At 52.5% G+C, this 17,745-nt stretch overlaps 1 protein-coding gene across 2 annotated transcripts; it reads right to left on the bottom strand.

The window, feature by feature from the left end:
- UBALD2 (UBA like domain containing 2) lies at window positions 1-5,667 on the bottom strand. Of its 2 annotated transcripts, none has more exons than XM_082440250.1 (3): window positions 5,260-5,667; window positions 4,810-4,872; window positions 1-1,172 (listed from the first exon to the last, which is right to left on the bottom strand). In XM_082440250.1, the coding sequence occupies exons 1-3, from the start codon at window positions 5,377-5,379 to the stop codon at window positions 852-854; spliced, it is 504 nt and encodes a 167-aa protein (XP_082296376.1). In that variant the 5' UTR covers window positions 5,380-5,667; the 3' UTR covers window positions 1-851. The 2 variants fall into 2 exon arrangements, with proteins under 2 accessions (XP_082296376.1, XP_082296377.1); XM_082440251.1 differs by having other exon boundaries at window positions 1-1,169; window positions 5,260-5,664.
- Between the last annotated feature and the right edge of the window lie 12,078 nt (window positions 5,668-17,745).

Genomic DNA, 17,745 nt, shown 5'->3' with positions numbered 1-17,745 from the left:
CAAGTTAGAAAAGTCTCTTTTAAGTTTTAAATTAAAATTTCACCCTGGTGAGATGATTGATTTGGGAACTAAATCCAAAGGCAAGCTCTCCACTCTGTTGTCCGCGGCCGGGCTGCACGGTGGAAGAGGCAGGGCGGCTAAGGGGTTAAGCCCACTGGCAGAGCCTAGGCCTCTAACCCCAGCTGGCTCTTAAAGTCCCGCACAGGCCCTGCACACCTAGATGGAGACACGGGTGACACCGGGAGAGGCGACAAGAGCCGGACAGCCACTGACTGGGGCTGGGGAGAGCCTCACGACGGCGAAGAGGGCCCACACCTTCAGCCACCCGGCACCCCTGGGAGCCCCTCCTGCCGCCATCACGTGGAGTGGAGAGGTGGTGGTCCTTCTCCTGATTCCAGAAGGTATGACCTTTGAGAGGAGGCAGCCGGCGGACACCTCGTGACTGCAGGATCACGCCCCCTGGCTTCCAAGCACCTGCGCCCGGGACCGGGGTGGAGGACGGGGTGCTGGCCCAAGGGGAGGCTTCTCTGGCCCTTCCCCGCTGACCCAACACCCCGTCAGCCAGCCCCATTCTCACATACATTAGTTACTTTTATATATTCATATATATATTATAGTTATATATTAAAAAGAGAAAAAAAACTTGCCTGAAGAGAAAACTCCTGAAGGACCCAAGTGGCTCAGGAAGTTTACTGTCCCCTCCACCCACAAAAATTCTCTTATAAAATCTTCCAGTGCGATCTTCAGGAAACCCCGCCCGCCCCAGCTCCCCACCCCGCCCCGGCCCTCCTGTGTCCCCACGACCCCGGACTGCCCCCCAGCTCCAGCCCAGCGCCCGGCGGCATCCAGTCTCATCTCTGGCCATCCATCGCAGCCACGGCTTTCTGCTGGGTGCCCCCCTGCTGTGCTCCAGGCGGCCACGTGGGCTGCGGGTGGTGGAGATGGTGGAAGCTGTGGGCCGTGGGGGAGGAGGGTGGGATCCAGGCGGCCTGGTGGCTGGGCGGGGACGAGGCCCAGAAGGGGCTGAAGTTTGCTGGGGGGGAGCAGGCCACTGCGGTCATGGGGCTATTGCTGTTCTGCAGGCCCTCGGAGGCGCGAAGCTTGGAGAACATGGCCAGCGCGTCGGGGAAGTTAGGCGGTGTGGCAGGCGTGTTGCTCGGGGTACACATCTGCTGGGAGAGAACACTGGGGTTGCGAGGGCTGCCTGCAGCCCTGATCCCAGGCCACTGTCCGCAGGCCTACAGAGCCTTCCCACGGGGCTCACCCACACCGGGCCCTCCTTCCTCCCCGTTTTTCAGTCCATAAGCGGTTTCAGCAGGACAAAAGCACCCCTTGCACCCTGAGCCAATAAAAACAGAAAACTGGGGGCGGACTCCTACAATTTTTGTCAAAACCAAAGTGTGTTTCCTGATGCTTGGGAATGACGCTCTGAGTGTCAGAAGTAGATGGTTAATTCCGGCAGAAGCTAGGGTGTCAGATTAAAGCCAGGACAAGGGAGGCAGCCCAGGACACCGCTGCTGAGCGCCTCACCCTGGGTGAGAAACCAGCTGGCTCCTCCATAAGCCGCCCTCAGACGTTCTGAGGCTGTTAGCCAAGGGAAGGCGGCCAGATCCAGCATCTCCCTCCTGTGCCAACCCCGGGGAGGCTGCACTTGCTTGGTGCTTGGGCCCATTCCACATCCACAGCACCAGCCAGCGGGCCTCGGGGCCTCAGCCTGCGTTCTCTCACTTCTCACGAGGGTGCTAGGTCATTCTGATTATCCTCTCGGTTACAGATGAGGAAACTGAGGCCCAGAGCTCAAGTCACTAGACCAAAACCACACCGCTGCAGGGCACAAGCTGAGAAGCCGGAATCCCGGGGCTCCCAGGTCTGCAGGCCCAAGCTCTTAACCTCTACCCAGCCCCACTCTGCACTTAAGAGTCAAGTGCAACTTCATGCCTGGGCTCCCTGAGGACAAAAACCGGCGTCTCCTGGCAGGCTGCCCTTGGCCAGATGCTGCCAGTGTCTCGGTCCGCTCAGTCCGCTTTTTGAGGGCAGCTGCCAACATCCCAGCATCTGCTGTCTTCTGCCACTACCCTGAGCAGGGACCCCAGCCAGGAAGGGCAGGGGTGGGCTGGTGGGCGGTAACTGGCAGCCTCCCTGCAAACAGCGGGGACCGCAGGCCTCCCAGGCCTGTGGCGTGGGGGGCATGGGGGTGCCACCCCCCGAGCACTTCACCAGGGTGCGGGGAAGAGGCGGCAGAGAACAAGGCCTGCCCAAAGCCAGTTCTGACCCCGCAGCAGCTTCTCCCTTTCCCAGGAAGCCACGGGAGCCCTTCTTTGAATTTCTCCTAATTTTAGCAACACCGGCCCCTCCCCCAGGCACAGGGCTCAGGGAGCAAGATTCTAGGGCTCCTCACCTTGCTCCCAGGGCTCTTTGCCGGGAGCTTCCACAGCTCTGCAATTAAACCCCAGCCCAGGAGGAGGACAGGCCCACGGGAGGGGGGCAAACCCCCTCTGATTAACTGGGCCGGCTCCACATCAGCAGCTGGGGCGCTCCAACCAGCGTCCTCTCCAGGGAGGCCACAGGACCCAGGGCAGGCCTGGCCCCACCCAGACCATTTCCCTCCTCCCTTCACTCTTCCCCGCCGCCCCCCCCCAGGGCTGACTTCTCGGCAGCAGGAAACAATGAATGGGGGGTGGGGGGGACAGGCCAATTGCATCACAGCATCGTGACCGACTTCCCCAGTTCCCCGAGCCAGTGGAGCCTGTCTCCTCAGCAGCCGCCCTGCCACCGCCCCCCCCCCCAACAGCGACGGCGGCCTGGATCTGGAGCAGGCCTGTGCCCGCCTGCCTGTGTGAGCTCGGGCAAGTCCCTTAACCTCTCTGGAGTTTCTCTCTACTTCTATAAAACCAGGGGTTTGGACCAGGTCCTGGAAAAGTCCCTCCAGCTCTGCTTCTAACAGCTACGGATGGAGCTTCCCAGCTCTCAAGCATACCCAGCATCCACTGCACCCTGCTAATGTCCTACTGCTTCGCAACCACAGGGTCTTTCCCCTCTTCCCGGCCCTTCCCGATCTAACCCAGGAGCCCTCCCTGATCTAGGAAGATGCCTCCGGCTGTGTATGTACAGTCATCTATGGGACAACCATTTATCAGTAACTCTTGGTCTGGGTCACTTCTGGTATTTTTATCTAACATTTTCCTTTGATTTATTATCTCTAAAAAAAATTACCAACTCCTTGAGGGCAGGGATGGCGTTCTGTGCGGTGCTTGGTTAGGAGCACTCATGGATACATACACTGATCATAATGTCTGTTAGAAAACCAGCCACAGCCCTTGAGGGAAGCTTCAAAAAGATTACAGTCCCTCAGGATGTGCAGGGAAGGAGCAACAGAACCTAAAAGGACCATCAGTCCCAGCTCTCTGGGGTGAGCCCCTCTGTTCAGGGCAGCACAGAGTGGCTGTGCTGGAAGCCTGGGCCTTTTGAAACGACCACAGTTGGTGGAGCAAACCTCAAGGCCCCTTTGGGAGGAGACGGAGGCAAGATGGAGGCAAGCTCCAGGCTCACACCGGAGCTTCCCATGGTCCGGTACAGGGGAGGGTCCCCTGGAGATGAACCCCTCTTGGGTTTACCAAGAGCCCAGCCTCAACTGCCACAGCCCTGCAGCCAGCATAATTCTCATCATATTCCGATGCAGTTTTGTTTTCTGATTTATACAAACAGCATGGGCTATTCCAAGAGAAAAACTGGTTAAAAGGGTCAAAACAGACCCCTCTCTACGTGTCCTTTGCAACTAGATGAATACAGAGCACCAAAGACAAGACACAGCAGAGGAACCATTTGCAGCTCCTCCAGGCAAGGCAGCGGCTCTGAGAAGGGAGCCACGGGCAAGGACACCAAGATGCCAAAAATGTACTCCAGAAGCCATAACAGATCTCCTGGGGAATCATGTTTTACAATCCCTATCTTGGGGCCCTCCCCCCACCAGCAGGGCTAACAGGTAACTAGAGAGGTAGAGAAGGCATTCAATCCTCTAAAGTGAAAGGGATGTCCTATGCCTGTGGAAAGCAGGGCAGGAGGGCAAAGGCCCAGGCCTGGGGCCAGCTTGGAAAAGAGAAGAAAGCAAATCCAGGCCTGAACCACTTCTGTTTCCTGTGTTTTACGTATCTTCACCTACTGAGATTAAACGCATTCTTGGCTTATCTTGTCAAAAATCTGTAAGTCTTCCACGCTCAGGGTAGGTCTTTTTCCATGAATAGGAAAGAGTGGACATAACTCTCTGGGTAAAGCCCAGCTCTCAGTCCAGGGTGGATTTATCCCTTTCCTGTTCTCTGCAAAGCTGGGTTGTCTGGGTGGGGGGCTGCCACTCCAACAGCAAGAGGGGGGCTCCAGACAGACAGACATTCCAGGTCTCAGCCCCCTCGGGGCCCTTCACTCGGCCCGGGTTCCCCCGACGTCTAGTTGTCGTCCGAGCCCCCCTCCCCACTCCCTGCCAGCCGGCTACTCCGCCGGCCACCCTCGCCGCCCTCCTAGCCCCTGGCCCAGGGGGAGCGCCGAGCACAAGGCCTCAGGTCGAGCTACAGCAGCCCAGGAGGCCTGACCGCAAAGTTGGGCGAGCCAGCCGACCCTGGGAGCCGCTCTTTCCTGGAAGACATTTTGGCTCTTTGTTTACATCGCGGCTCGGCGCTCCCCGGCAACATGGCTGTCACCGTCGGCGCCTGACAGCGGCCCCCGGCCCGCGCCCTCGGCTGGCCGGGTGGGCTGCGGCCGCGGCGAAGCCGGCCCTCCAGCTCGCCGGCCCTCCTGCCGGAGCCCGGCCACACTTACCATCTGGTGGTGGTGGTGACTGTTGGGAATGTTGGTTTCTTGGAAAAACGTGCTCAGGGCGGTCTGCGGACAAACATAGCGGCAGGGCGGCGGTTAACGGAGACGGGGCAGGAAGCCCACCGGCCGGCCCTGCCCCACCGGCCGGGCTCATCCGCAGTGTCCGCGGCGCCGCGCTCGGGCCGCCGGGCCCGACCCCTCGGCCGGCCGGCCCGCGTCGCTCGAGGGGGCGTCCCCGGGCCGCGCGCGGAGGTACAGGGCGGCAGGGCCCTGCGCCCCACGCGAGACCACGAAGTCGCTGAGCGCCTGACGGGGCGATATAAATAGAGCTTCCCTCCCCCCACCCCCCTCCGTGGCGCGCGGCCGGGCGCCCCGGCCTGCGCCCCTGCCCCAGTGCCGGCGGCCGGGGAGCGGGGCCGGCCGGGAGCACTCGCTAGCTCGGCCCGCACGCACCTCGAACTGCCAGTGGGCCGCCTGCAGCAGCTGCTTCGCCTGGTCGGCCGCGCAGCCTGCGGCCAGCACGAACTGGTTGATCATGACCTGGTGCCGCAACTCATCCATGTTCACCGACATGGCTCCGGCCGGCGCCCCCTCCCGGGCTCGGCGGCCGCGGGAGGCCGGCTGCCCTCCGCTCGCGCTCGCCGCCGCCCACGGCCTCCGGACCCTCGCCCGCCCCGCCGCCCGCCGGGCGACTGTTGTGGTCCGGCTCGCGCGGCCGGCCGACACCACAAACAACAGTGCGGGGCGGGGCCGTGTGTCCCAACGTTCGGGGGCCGCGAGCCGCCGCCGCTGATTGGCCCGCGCCGCTCGGCCGGCGCCCGGCTCCCTGGCAGACGTTCGATTCGAATCCTGCGGCCTGCGGGCCCGCACTGTTTCTCTTTCTGCCTGGCCGCGCCCATTGGCGGACGTCGGCTCCGTGGGGCTCCCCGGCATTGGCCGGACGCTGTGTTTTGGCTCGTCCTGGTTCATGATTGGCCACGGCCCGGCGTCTGGGGCGGAGCCGCGCGCGCTGATTGGTCTCCCTTGGACCTGTTTGAACTCAACTTGAAAACCTTGAGTGCCTGCTGATTGGCCGAGACCCCTCTGTTTGCTGTTGTAGGCTTGGGGGTGGTGCAGCCAAGTTCATTCATTACTTCATTGAAGCTGAACATGCTCAGCTGGAAAAGCAAGACAGAGTGGCTTTGACTCACTTCCTCTGAAAGATGTGGTCATCTCGAGAAACAGAATGATCAAAATAGAAAACAGACAGAGCCTTTGCAGCTGCTCAACTCTCAAAATTGTTTATTTTTTTTTAAAACTTTCAAGCTGCTCTACGGTTTTTTTTTAGCTTTTTATTGAAATGTAACGCACCCCCTTCATGCCTCCTTCCAGCCACTACCCACCCCAAGAGCCCAACAGTCTTTCCCTACGTTTTTAGGACAAAAACTTTGCTCTCTGAAGACGAAAACTACTGTTAATGTACACTATAAATACAATTGCAAGGGGGAAACGAGACTTTCTCGGACACTAATATTCCAAGCTAAAAAACTGTTTTTCCTTAAATTAATTGGCCTAACTGAAACTTTAATTTGTTTCTATACAGGTACCGGCTCTCAACCCTTGACATTTAAAAACAAAGTTTATTTATATGCACTGAGCTTCCATCTTCCGGATTAGGATTTAACCTTCAAGGTTTGTGCCTGGGATTTGTGCGGGTGGGGAAAGAACTAGGAGTTTAAGCAGACTGAAGAAAGGCCAGAGAGTTTAGGAAGGTAAACATTGCTAGGAATTCACTGTTAGAATTTCTGTTTCTAAAAAACTTAGTAAGTTCCGGATCTGAAATACCAGTCAAAGAGTATATAATAATTAGTTAAGAGTCTTCAGAACGGGAGGCTAAGAAGAAAGCAAACCATGGTTCTATTTTGACTTTGCCTAAAGTGGATTTAACTCTCCATCTAAGAAAACTTAACCATGTAAAAAAACAGAATATAAATAAGGAAAAAGTTACACCCAATGTCTATGTTCTGATGAAAAACAGCCTCGGGCACTATAATGAGTTTGTCCCATTTAGTTAGTCTTTTTGTTTGTTTGTTTGTTGTTTGTTTTGAACGGAAAGGAGTCAGCTTTTTGCCACGGCCAAAAGACCCATTTCTCTTCCCGTAATTGCACTTGGCCACCCCCAAGTGCTCACGGGCTGAGACCTGGAGTGTGACTAGAGAGTCAAGTACAGCTTGCAGCCCTTCCCTTCCAGTAATTGCAAGGTGAAAACAAAAGAGAGTATCCAGCAGCTGCCATTGCCAAGGGGCCTGGCCCACGAGCAGCCCAGAACAAGGAAGTACTGTCACTGTGGGGCTCCAGTTTTCACAAGTACATACAGTTGTCAAGCATGCCAGGGCCATGAGTAGTAGGATCTAACTGGGCAGAGGCATTTCAGGCTGCAGGAGCCCTTAGGTCTTATTTAAGAAGTTCTCAAGGAAGGCAAAGGTCCTGAAAACACCAAAATTGCCTAACCTATTTTTTTTCTTGGACATCAGCGTGGTTTATTCCAAAGCTTTCTTTAGTTTACCATTTGCAGGGCACAGCTGTAGGCACCTGGCAGAGGCATGGAAGACAAAGCCCCCAAGCCATTCTGGTTATCTGCTGGGAGCATAAAGTCACCCTGGGCAGAGAGAGCAACAGAGTTCTGCCTCTGATTTGTGGCCGTGAGTAGTGGAAATGCTTAATCAGTACTTTGGCTTCTGAGAATCTCTTTAGCGATGTATGAGGATAGGGCTTCCCCTTCTCGGGCTGGGAAACAGGAGTGCCCCCGTCCTGGGAGCGCAGGGAGAATGAATGAGGTCGTGTTTGTAGAGGACTTTGAGCTGCTGGGATGAAAGCAGCTCCCCAAGTGTAGGGTATTATTCACTGAAGGTATTATTATTTTAATCTGAGAGGACAGTGTGCATCAGGTAACACAGAACAATAAAAACATGCCCCTTAATAACGAATAAAACACAGTAGTAGCCTTGGAAGGAACAAAATCCTTGTTACATCAATGATCTAGGCTACAGAACAGGCCATGTTACAAGTAAGAGAAACAACCTCAGCCAGTATTTCCTCCGGGCCGGGATAACAAGGATGTTGTGAATGCAAGTCATTGAGTTGGTGCAGAGACAGGCAACAATAAGTAGCTGGACCATCACAAACAGCTGCCATTTACCAAGCACTTCGTGTGAGCCAGGCACCTTTTGAAGAGTTTACTGTCTGTTAACTCATTTCAATCCTCACAACAATCCAGAATTCCATTTCACAAGCAAGGCAGTTATGTCACAGAAGAGGGGAGGAGCTTACCCAAGGTCACAGTAATAAGTGCTGGAGTGAAGCATTGGCCCAGTGTAGTTCCAGAACCTTGTGGTTAACCATTACACCATACTACCTTCCTTAATGCTGCAGTGTCACCTCAGTGGGGCTCACAAACAAGAGCTATCAAGGGCGCTGGGACTTGCACAGCAGACGCTTGAAAAGTAGTGAGCCCCAGATGGGGAAAAGGAGGCACCAGCTGTCTTGGGCAATCACGGGGGAGGGGTGGAGAACTGACATTCCCAACCTCCATCTCTGCAGTGCATTCCATTCCTATTCCTTTTTTCTTCCTTTCTACCTCTTACTCCCCAACCCAAACAGATCCAACAAAACAGAGAGGGAGGGACTTCCCTGGCGGTCCAGTGGTTAGGACTCCGTGCTTCCAAAGCAGGGGGCGTGGGTTCGACCCCTGGTCGGGGAACTGAGATCCCACATGCTTTGCAGCACAGCCAAAAAATTAAAACAAAAAGAAAAAACAGAGAGGGAACTTGGGGACTCTTGGTACCCAAGGCCCACCACATGCAGGCTCCCCGTGAAACTTGGTACACCTCTGCACACCTTCTCTGATTTGAAACTTCTAATAGTCTTGAGGCTCAGAGAGGGTGAGGAACCTACTCAAAGTCACACAGCCCCTGCTTGATTTATAGTAGCAATGGGATTAGATCTCTCATTTTCTTCCATCCCTTCCTTCCCTCCCTCCTTTTCTCCCTCTTCAAATTCTTATTTCTTCTTTCCCTGCTGTTGCTTCAAGATGCCAAGACAAAAGGACGAGGTGGCCAGGAGAAGCAGAAAGATGTTGAGAGAAGGAGAGGGAGAATGGGAGAGGATGAAGTGCCAGGTAAAGAGACCAAATGCAGACAAGCAGCACCAAGGTGTGTGGGGCAGCTGGGTTAGGCTGCACCCAGGCACTCCTGGAGGTGGGATGGCTCCCTTCTCCTTTCGTGGACTTCGAATGCTATTGCCAGCCCTTGTTTGTTTAACACAACCTATTTTTTTTTTACAACTACTTGCCAGAGCAAGTTTATGCTATTTCTACTATACGATGGGCAAGGTAAACTTTGCCGCTTTTGAAGCATTCGTTTTTTTCCTAGTCTTTTTCCTTAAAGAAGATGGGGGCTTAGTGCAGAAGTACTTCTACTCCAGGCAAATCCCAGTCCTCCTCCGTGATCGTTGAGATTTTGTCTCAATGACAAAACATTATGTCTGTTGAGAATGTACTCTGAACCCAGCTCTGCGCCATTCTTTATTTGGATTACCTTGTTTAATACAACAACCCAGGGAGGTGGGGACTGTGCATATCCCCAACTAACAAAGAAAAGCAGGGTCAGAGAGGTTAAGTGACTTGCCCCAAGTCACTCAGCTAGCTCAGGGTGGAGCTGAGATCTGAACGCAGGTACCTGTGTTTGCTCCCGGAGCTGGTGCTCTTAAATATCACAATCTACTTTCTAGCTCTGTCCAGCCCCTGGAATGCCCCTCATCTTCTCTCTCAGTGGTACTGAAAAGACACAAAAGCTTGTCTGTATTATTGGAAGTAGTGGGAAGGTCAAAGCCAGTCCTCAGGTGATGAGTTTATACTGCTTTATACCAGATTACGTTTTCACCAAATGTCACATGTCCACAAGGGACAAAGGCCATACCAATCCCAGCACAGCTAATGGCAGTTCCCAGAAGGAGCACTGGTGGCCTGTGCTCTCTGCCCTGTACCTGCCAGGCCCGTGATAAGGCAGCCCCACCTCCCGTTGCCAGGTGTGTCTTATGGTAGGTAAGTCTCTGGCAACACTTTCGAAGGGAGGTGGGTCTTTGCCGAGGGGGACAGGAAGGGAGGGCAGGAGACAGCCTTCTTAAGAGGGTCTTCCTTCTCTGGGGGCCTCAGTCGTCTGCTTGGACTCAGGCACCTGCCACTTTCTCTCTATGGGACGAGAATTGATCAGCCTGGAACTGGGCCTCTCTAGCCCCATCCATGAGTCCAAAACACAGGAGGCCCGTTGCTGTGGCAGCCACTGACTTCAAGGTTTAAGATAGCCTTCCAACCTGACACACCTTTTCTTTTTTTTTTTTTTTTGAGAACTGTATCATACACCAAGTTTGTGTATAACCTATGCACAGTTTGAAGAATAATAAACAATCACCCACATACCCAACATAGAACTGAAGTCCAAGACTAGTACCTTTGAAAACCCTTGCATGACTCTCCCCAAATGCATATTCCTTTCCTCCCCAGACACATAATCCTCAAATCTGCATTAAGCATTCCCTCCCTCGCTTTTTCTTTTTTATAAATTTATTTATTTTTGGCTGCGCTGGGTCTTCATTGCTGCGCGCTGGCTTTCTCTAGTTGCGGCGAGCGGGGGCTACTCTTTGTTGCGGTGCGCGGGCTTCTCATTGCGGTGGCTTCTCTTGTTGTGGAGCTCAGGCTTTAGGCGCGCGGGCTTCAGTAGTTGTGACAGGCACACAGGCTTAGTAGTTGTGGCTCGCGGGCTCTAGAGCGCAGTCTCAGTAGTTGTGGTGCACGGGCTTAGTTGCTCTGCAGCATGTGGGATCTTCCCGGACCAGGGCACAAACCCGTGTCCCCTGCATTGGCAGGCGGATTCTTAACCACTGCACCACCAGGGAAGCCCCTCCCTTGCTTTCCTTGGTCATTTAATCCTATGTGTAGGTGTCTCCAGACAAAGGCGATTGTGGGTCTGAGACATTGATCCCATTAAGTGACTCACCTTTCCCCGGGCCCAGTCCCTCTCTCCTCCAACTCTGCTGGGTGAGCTCAGCGAAGCCCCCTGAGCAATATGGATCACTCGCAACAAGGGCTGGCTTTCTTTTTCTCTTTTTCTCATTTTCATGACCTCAGACAGTGACTCTGATCATAGGATCAATCATAGGAGATTGTCCAAGAAGGCTCCTTGGAGGAGGGAGATCTGAGTTGGGAAGGATTTGGGTAGACAGAAAGGAGACGGAAGGGAATTTTTGGAAGTGGAAACAGTGCAAACTAAAGCACAGAGTTACCTTGAAGGCAAGTTTATAGCAAGACCCGTCGGGGCTTCTGTTGGGAAGTGGGGTGGGGGAGACACTAAGCTTGGAGAGGCAAGGGTTGGAGTGGACCTGCCCTGGGCAGCGCGGGAGGAGGGGGCTGAGTATCACTTCCTTTGTCCACAAAAAATGGTACATGCTTCCTCAAGTTGGTGCAGAGACTCCGTAAATTGGTCAGGTAAGGCTAAGCTATGCTGAGGTAACTACAATCCTACAGTCTTACTTCTTACCCATGCAAAGTTCGCTGAAGTTCGGTGACTCTCAAGAAAAACTGCCCTCTGGGCAGTGAGATAATGATCCAGCCTGTAGGAGCTTCCACTGTCTTGTAGCTCCGAATTGGCAAACTACAGCTCTTGGGCTGCCTCCTGTTTTTGTAAATAAAGTTTTATTGGAACACAGCTATATTTATTTGTTTTTGTATCATCTATGAGTGCTTTCGTGCTACAGCAGAGCTGAGTAGTTGCAGTATGAACCACAAAGCCTAAAACGTGTCCTATCTGTTCCTGTGCACCAGCTAGAACTCGGCAATGAGAGGCTTGGAGGGTTGAGTGTCGGCAAGTAAACGCTTTAGCCCAGAAGTAATACACCTCTGCTCACAGGTCATTGTCCAGAAGAATCACATAGCCTCTCCTGACTTCCAGGGAAAAGCAAAGTCGATCTTCCGCATGCCCAGAAGTAGAGATCCAGGGACTGGTGAACATTAGCAGAGTCTAAACGACCTGCATGCGGCTCTTCCACAGGTACCAGGCTGTTGGGCAGTGAGGATGAACCTATTTTCACTTGCTTATCTCTAAATCCCAGAGTCATAGAGGGAATATAAATGGACCAGGACTCAGCAGAATGGAGAGAAATATTGGAGAGGTCTGGAGTTTCCAATGAGATGCTGCTTGAGGTTTTGGAAATTTTCAGAAACACAGGAAGCCAGGGTACATTGGGGGGCAAAAAAGGGAAGGCAAGTCCTGGAGGAGAAGCATTTGTTTAAAATAAAGCCCCTGGTCGGTTTTTTTTTGCAAGTTTGGCAGTGACAGGTGCCCTCCTGTCAGCAACACAGGGCACCTCGGGTCAAATGATGGATGTGCGCTTTTTCCTGACCTCAAGAGCCCACACCACTCTTTGGAGCAAGCAGGGTGCTGTTAATAAACACAGGGCAGTGTTCCACATAAAGAGGAAGGAAGTCTCTACTGAGAATGAGAGCACTGGGTTGTACACAACAGAATTGGGAAACCACCAGAACGCGCCTTGTCACCAACAAAATCCATGCCCATCACGCCCTGGACCCTGAGAGCAGGCAGAGAAATCCCGTGACCTGCCCTTGGGGAGCTGCCAGACCAGAGCTGTCCTACTGCCTGGGGTTTGTACGGAGCCCAGTCATCAGATGGGATTGTGCAAGGACACAGGATGTCTGTCCAGACCTGAAGGCTGTTACAAAGCACAGGGTTCACCAAAGTGTCTATAGGAGAGAAGTTTAAGGCCAAGAAAGACTTCCATAGACAAGAGGAGACGGGGGTCAAAGGCCCTGTTGAAAAATGGTCCTAATTCAGATGCGGAGACGAGGTAGAAGGAAGTGGGATAAGGAAGGCAGATTAAACTTAGAGAGACAAGGAGAAGGTGAGGTGGAGAGAAGTCCCCATGCGTTGCCCTTTTTCACTGGTGCCGCTACAGAGAGAACTACTCTGCTGGCTCCGTGACCAGCAGGCCTGGCACAGGGACAGGTTTTCCCCACGGAGGCTGGTAGGACAGGCCATCTGTGGGGAAGACCTGGGGCTTTAGGCTCAGGTGAACCTCAGGCAGTTTCCTGCTCTCTGCGCCTGGTGGAGTGAGCTTCAGTTTCCTCATCTGGGAAATGGGAACAATAATCCTACTTACCTCTTAGGGTTGTTTTGAAGATTAAATGAGCTAATGCGTTCAAAAGTGCTTGGATGGAGTCATTGTTCAAAATCGATTATTCTTTGTAAGTATTTAACTAGTCATTTATCTAATGACTCTTACCCATATGGGAAACGATGTGGCCAGTCCTTCTGGGGGATTTGAAGAAACCTAAGGCCAGGGGTGTGCTGGCAAGCTGGCTCTGGGGAGTGCGGGAAGCCCTGATTGGCAGCATTTGATGCTTTCTGTGGTTTAAATAGTCCCATTATGGCCAGTTTCAAGCTACTGGCCGTTTAACAACTTGGCTGGCAAAATTCCGAACAATCAGCTCTGGAGAGCAGGCCCCAACCCAATGGGCTTTCTCTCTAGTTAGCAGATGACACATAAATGAAAAGTTAACAATGGTGGCTCACAGATACACAGCCCAGTCCCCAGATGGCCTATCTAGAGGGCCTTTGAGGGTGACATTCGCCTCCAGTGCAGACACTGGGGCTGCCGTGCGTTGGGAAGAAGGAAGGGGTGCAGGCTGGCTTTTTATCTGGCCATTCGGGAGCCCACAGGCACGATGGGGGAGATGTGTTCCTGGCAGTTTGGGTTCCAATGGCGCAGAAAGGGGGTGTCTCAGGGGATCCAAGCCCTGGGCTCTGCCTCCCTCTATTGTAGTTCTATCATCTGCACCATGAAGGCACGGGTTTTTTTTTTTTATGTTTTGGCCGCGCGGTTTGCGGGATCTTAATTCTTTGACTAGGGATTGAAACTGGGCCCCCTGCAGTTGAAGTGTGGTGTCTTAACCACTGGACCGCCAGGGAATTCCCAAAGGCAGAGTCTTGAATGCACATCCTGGCTCAGAAATCCTGGACCCCTGACTTTAAAAAGTTATCTTTTGGGGCTTCCCTGGTGGCGCAGTGGTTGAGAATCTGCCTGCCAATGCAGGGGACATGGGTTCGAGCCCTGGTCTGGGAAGATCCCACATGCCGCGGAGCAACTAAGCCCGTGCGCCACAACTACTGAGCCTGTGCTCTAGAGCCCGCGGGCCACAACTACTGAGCCCATGTGCCATAACTACTGAAGCCCGTGTGCCTAGAGCTCGTGCTCCACAACAAGAGAAGCCACCACAATGAGAAGCCCGCGCACTGCAACGAAGAGTAGCCCCCGCTTGCCACAACTTGAGAAAGCCCACGTGCAGCAACAAAGACCCAATGCAGCCAAAAATAAATAAATAAAAAACAATGATCTTCTGGAATCCAATTGCTTCATAACGATATTTTTATTATTGAAGTTTAGTTGATTTACAATATGTGTTAGTTCCAGGTGTACATGACAGTGATTCAGTTATATATATCTATTCTTTTTCAGATTCTTTTCTCTTATAGGTACTAACAATTTTTTTAATTAAAAAAAAATGTTAGCATTTATTGAGCCCCTGCTGAGTGCCTGGAACTGTGCTAGGGCTTTACATAGCTTGTCCAGCTGAATGTTCAGACAGCTCTTTGCTGTTCTCGTGTTCATTTATAGAGGAGGAAACTGAGGCTCAGAGAGAATGAGGACATTTCCCAAGATGCACAGACAGTAATATAAGAACTGGGCTTTGGACCTTGTCCTGATTGGCTCCAGAGCCTGATATGCCTTTTGCCTTTGGAAGCTGGGGACATCCTGCATATAAGTACATATCAAGCGAGGTATACAGAAAATTATTCACACAATAAGACTTCTGAGAAAAGAAGAGCCAACTGTGGGCTACGGTTCTCAGAGGCGGCTTCATGGAAAAGGTCAAATTTCAGCTAAGTGGGATTGACTTCAACACACAGGTGTGGAACAAGCCAGGTTTTTTATGAGCAAACACATGAGCCGGAATGACAGCTGTTTTCAGGGTACGAGGGGGGTTTATCGGGACACAGAGGGAGAAAAGAGCTCGGGGATAAAATATCTGTCTTGTGTAGGGTAATAGGGAGCCACTAAAGGTATACGGGCAGTAACATGATGACAGGTGTGTATCAGGAAAGTTAAGCAAAGAGTGATTTTTAGAAGGTATGAGAGGAGAGAGGGCCAAGATGCAGGAAAATCAGAGAGGAAGCTAATGAAATTGCTAGGCCTCTTTTCATACACAGATAGCATCTTGGACTATAAAAGGTAACAGTACATGACGAAGCAATATAATAAATATACACCTCATGGCACATAAAAGAGATCTGAGGCTTCCAGCAGAACCACAACAGTAAGTGGTATCTCCATTTATTACTCTGACAGGCTCAACACACGATCTTTGAAGTGTCCCTGATGAAGATAGTAGGTGTCACCTAAATGAACAAGCAATTAGCTCAGGAATAAATGTGTCTTTGTAAACGAAGTCACGGAATTGGCCAATGCTCAGACTTTAGCAGGGACGCACCGTGAGTGTGTATGTGACACTTTTAACCCGCTTGCTAAGAATCTGATCTAACCCTCGGTGGTGGGTCTCACCCCCTTTTCTCATCTGCCCTTTGGCTCCCATGCCTGGGAGGAGATGGATGACTGAGCTGACCTCAGCTCCAATTTCAGGGGAGTAGAGGGAGTGTGCAGGGAGACTCCAGCTGAGAGAAGTTCCCTGGCTTCCTTATGCCAGCTTGAGATCAGGATTGGATAACTTCCATGGCAGGGCGGTTTATCGTGTGTGGGCACTGGTATCACAACAGGCGAACATGTGTTTGTGTTGGATTTCTGAACTTATTCCTTGAGTTGATTTGTCCTCTTATACCGGCTCTAGAAGTCAACCTACCTTGCAAAAAAAGAAACCAAACCAGCAATACGGGTTTCCCACAGCGAGGCCCAGTGCACGAAGCCTGGGATCCCTGGGTTCTGAGCCAGGCTGCCACTGGCCTGGCCTTGAGCAAGTCCCTTCCCCTCCCCAGGCTGTAGCTGCCTCATCGGTCGGGTGAGGGGGCCTGGGCTAGACGGTCTTCCGGCTTCTTTCAGATCTGATGCTCCAGCCAGGACTCGTGTTGTCAAGAAACCCTGGGAGAAGGAAGAGAATTTGTTCTCAGTTTCTCCCTTTGATTTTCTAAGTAACCGCAGTTGAGCATAGAGGTGTGGAGGCTGTCACCACGCTGCCTCTTCCACATTCTGGTTTCTCTGGGTAGCAGGAGACAGATGCTGGGCTTTTTGCCTGCCTGAGTGTTTCCCCAGGAAGAGCAGAGGGGGCAGCGGATCCAAACTGGGCTGAAATGTTAGTGGCGCCTTCTTTCACGCTGATTTTATCACACAGCATGTGCAGCCCCAGATGGGGCTGAGCTCAAAACCAGAAGGGCAGGGAAGTGAAGGCAGAAGCGAATGTACAGAAATGAGCTTACGGGCTCTAGTGTTTGATAGAAACAATCTGGGAGGGACTTCCCTGGTGGCGCAGTGGTTAAGACTCTGTGCTCCCAACGCAGGGGGCCCGGGTTCGCTCCCTGGTCAGGGAACTAGATCCCACATGCATGCTGCAACTAAGAGTTCGAATGCCACAACTGAGGACCCTGCCTGCCACAAATAAGACCTGGTGCAACCAAATAAATAAGTAAATAAATATTTTAAAAAAAGAAACAATCTGGGACTAAAGTAAAGCAAAATAGAACGAACTCTCCTAATTTCTTGAAAGGAGTCCTTGAATGGGATTAATGTCCCAGGTCTTTAAATGCCAGATGCCTGGGCAGCAGGGCTGGAGCCAGAGTGAGGCACCTGCATGACACTAACAGTGAGTGCCAACTTCAAGGTCCCACCCCAGGCACCTCACTCTCCCCACCCAAGCCACACCGGGCAGTGTAAACATTGTCTTTCATTTCTATCTTCACTTGAAAAGTAGATTAAGAAGCTACAAGCCCAACTGTAGTCTGAACAGTTCTCCTTTGTTAGAGGCACACAGCTGAGCAGGAAATTAACAATGAAGAATTCACACTTGGCAAGAAGCAACATGTGAAAGGCCGATTGCTGATTGCCTAATGGGCAAGGTTATTTTCCTCAACAGAGAGCCTTAGGTTGTCAGAGGAACCGTTTGCTGGGTCTCAAAACATTTAGGATCAGCCCCCTCTGTCAGCGTCAGCCTAGCACACTGATCTGAAGCAGGATGTGAAATTCTCTGCTTGTGCTTTTAGCTTTAATCCACTTAAGCCACCGGCCAAGGACTGAGAAGAGAGATGAGGGGCTGTGTGTTGTGATTGGGCCCATCTTTTGGATACTCAGAACAGCCAGGGCTCTAACTTTCCAGTCCCCCTAGCCCAGGCAGAAGGGCCAAGCAAACAGCCAAGGGGCCTGTCTTAGCTCCTTCAGGTCCCCAAGGTATCCCCTGCTCTGCTGCCTTAGGAGCACTGTGCTACGTACAGGGCAGCGCCCATCAGCTCTTCACCTACAGGCTCTCTCTCCCTCCTGATACAGGAATCTGTGCAAATCTTCGAAAGGAGTGGATGTGTTACGAAGGTGGGAAATGCACATCTGAGCTGAAACCAGGACAGCCAAAATGAACAAAATGAAAAGCTCAAGGGGATTAGCTGACCTAGAAATTACTCATCCCTCTGTTCCCCTCCCCACAGCCTTCTCCTTTCTCCCTTCGACCCAAGGTTGAGAAGAAGGGCGAAGACCTGATAAAATACGTGGCTTTTACCTCCCTGCCTTCCTCGGATGCTTAGAGGAAACCCCTGAGACCTTTAAACGCAGGGCTCTCCGCTGGGATTCTCCGGAGGGCTGCATCCACAGCTTGGAAATGGATAGGATGCCTTGAGG

The sequence above is a fragment of the Balaenoptera physalus genome (assembly GCF_965194825.1).
Source record: "Balaenoptera physalus genome assembly, chromosome: 20".
Lineage (NCBI taxonomy): Eukaryota > Metazoa > Chordata > Mammalia > Artiodactyla > Balaenopteridae > Balaenoptera > Balaenoptera physalus.
Note: the sequence above shows the minus strand (reverse complement) of the source record. Positions and strands in the feature narration are given on the sequence as shown.

Coding starts and splice junctions, on each gene's coding strand:
- UBALD2 (XM_082440250.1), bottom strand. CDS start 5,379: ATGTCGGTGAACATGGATGAGTTGCGGCACCAGGTCATGATCAACCAG. Junction 4,873..5,259: donor CGGCCCACTGGCAGTTCGAG/GTGCGTGCGGGC, acceptor GTTTGTCCGCAG/ACCGCCCTGAGCACGTTTTT. Junction 1,173..4,809: donor GTCACCACCACCACCAGATG/GTAAGTGTGGCC, acceptor GTTCTCTCCCAG/CAGATGTGTACCCCGAGCAA.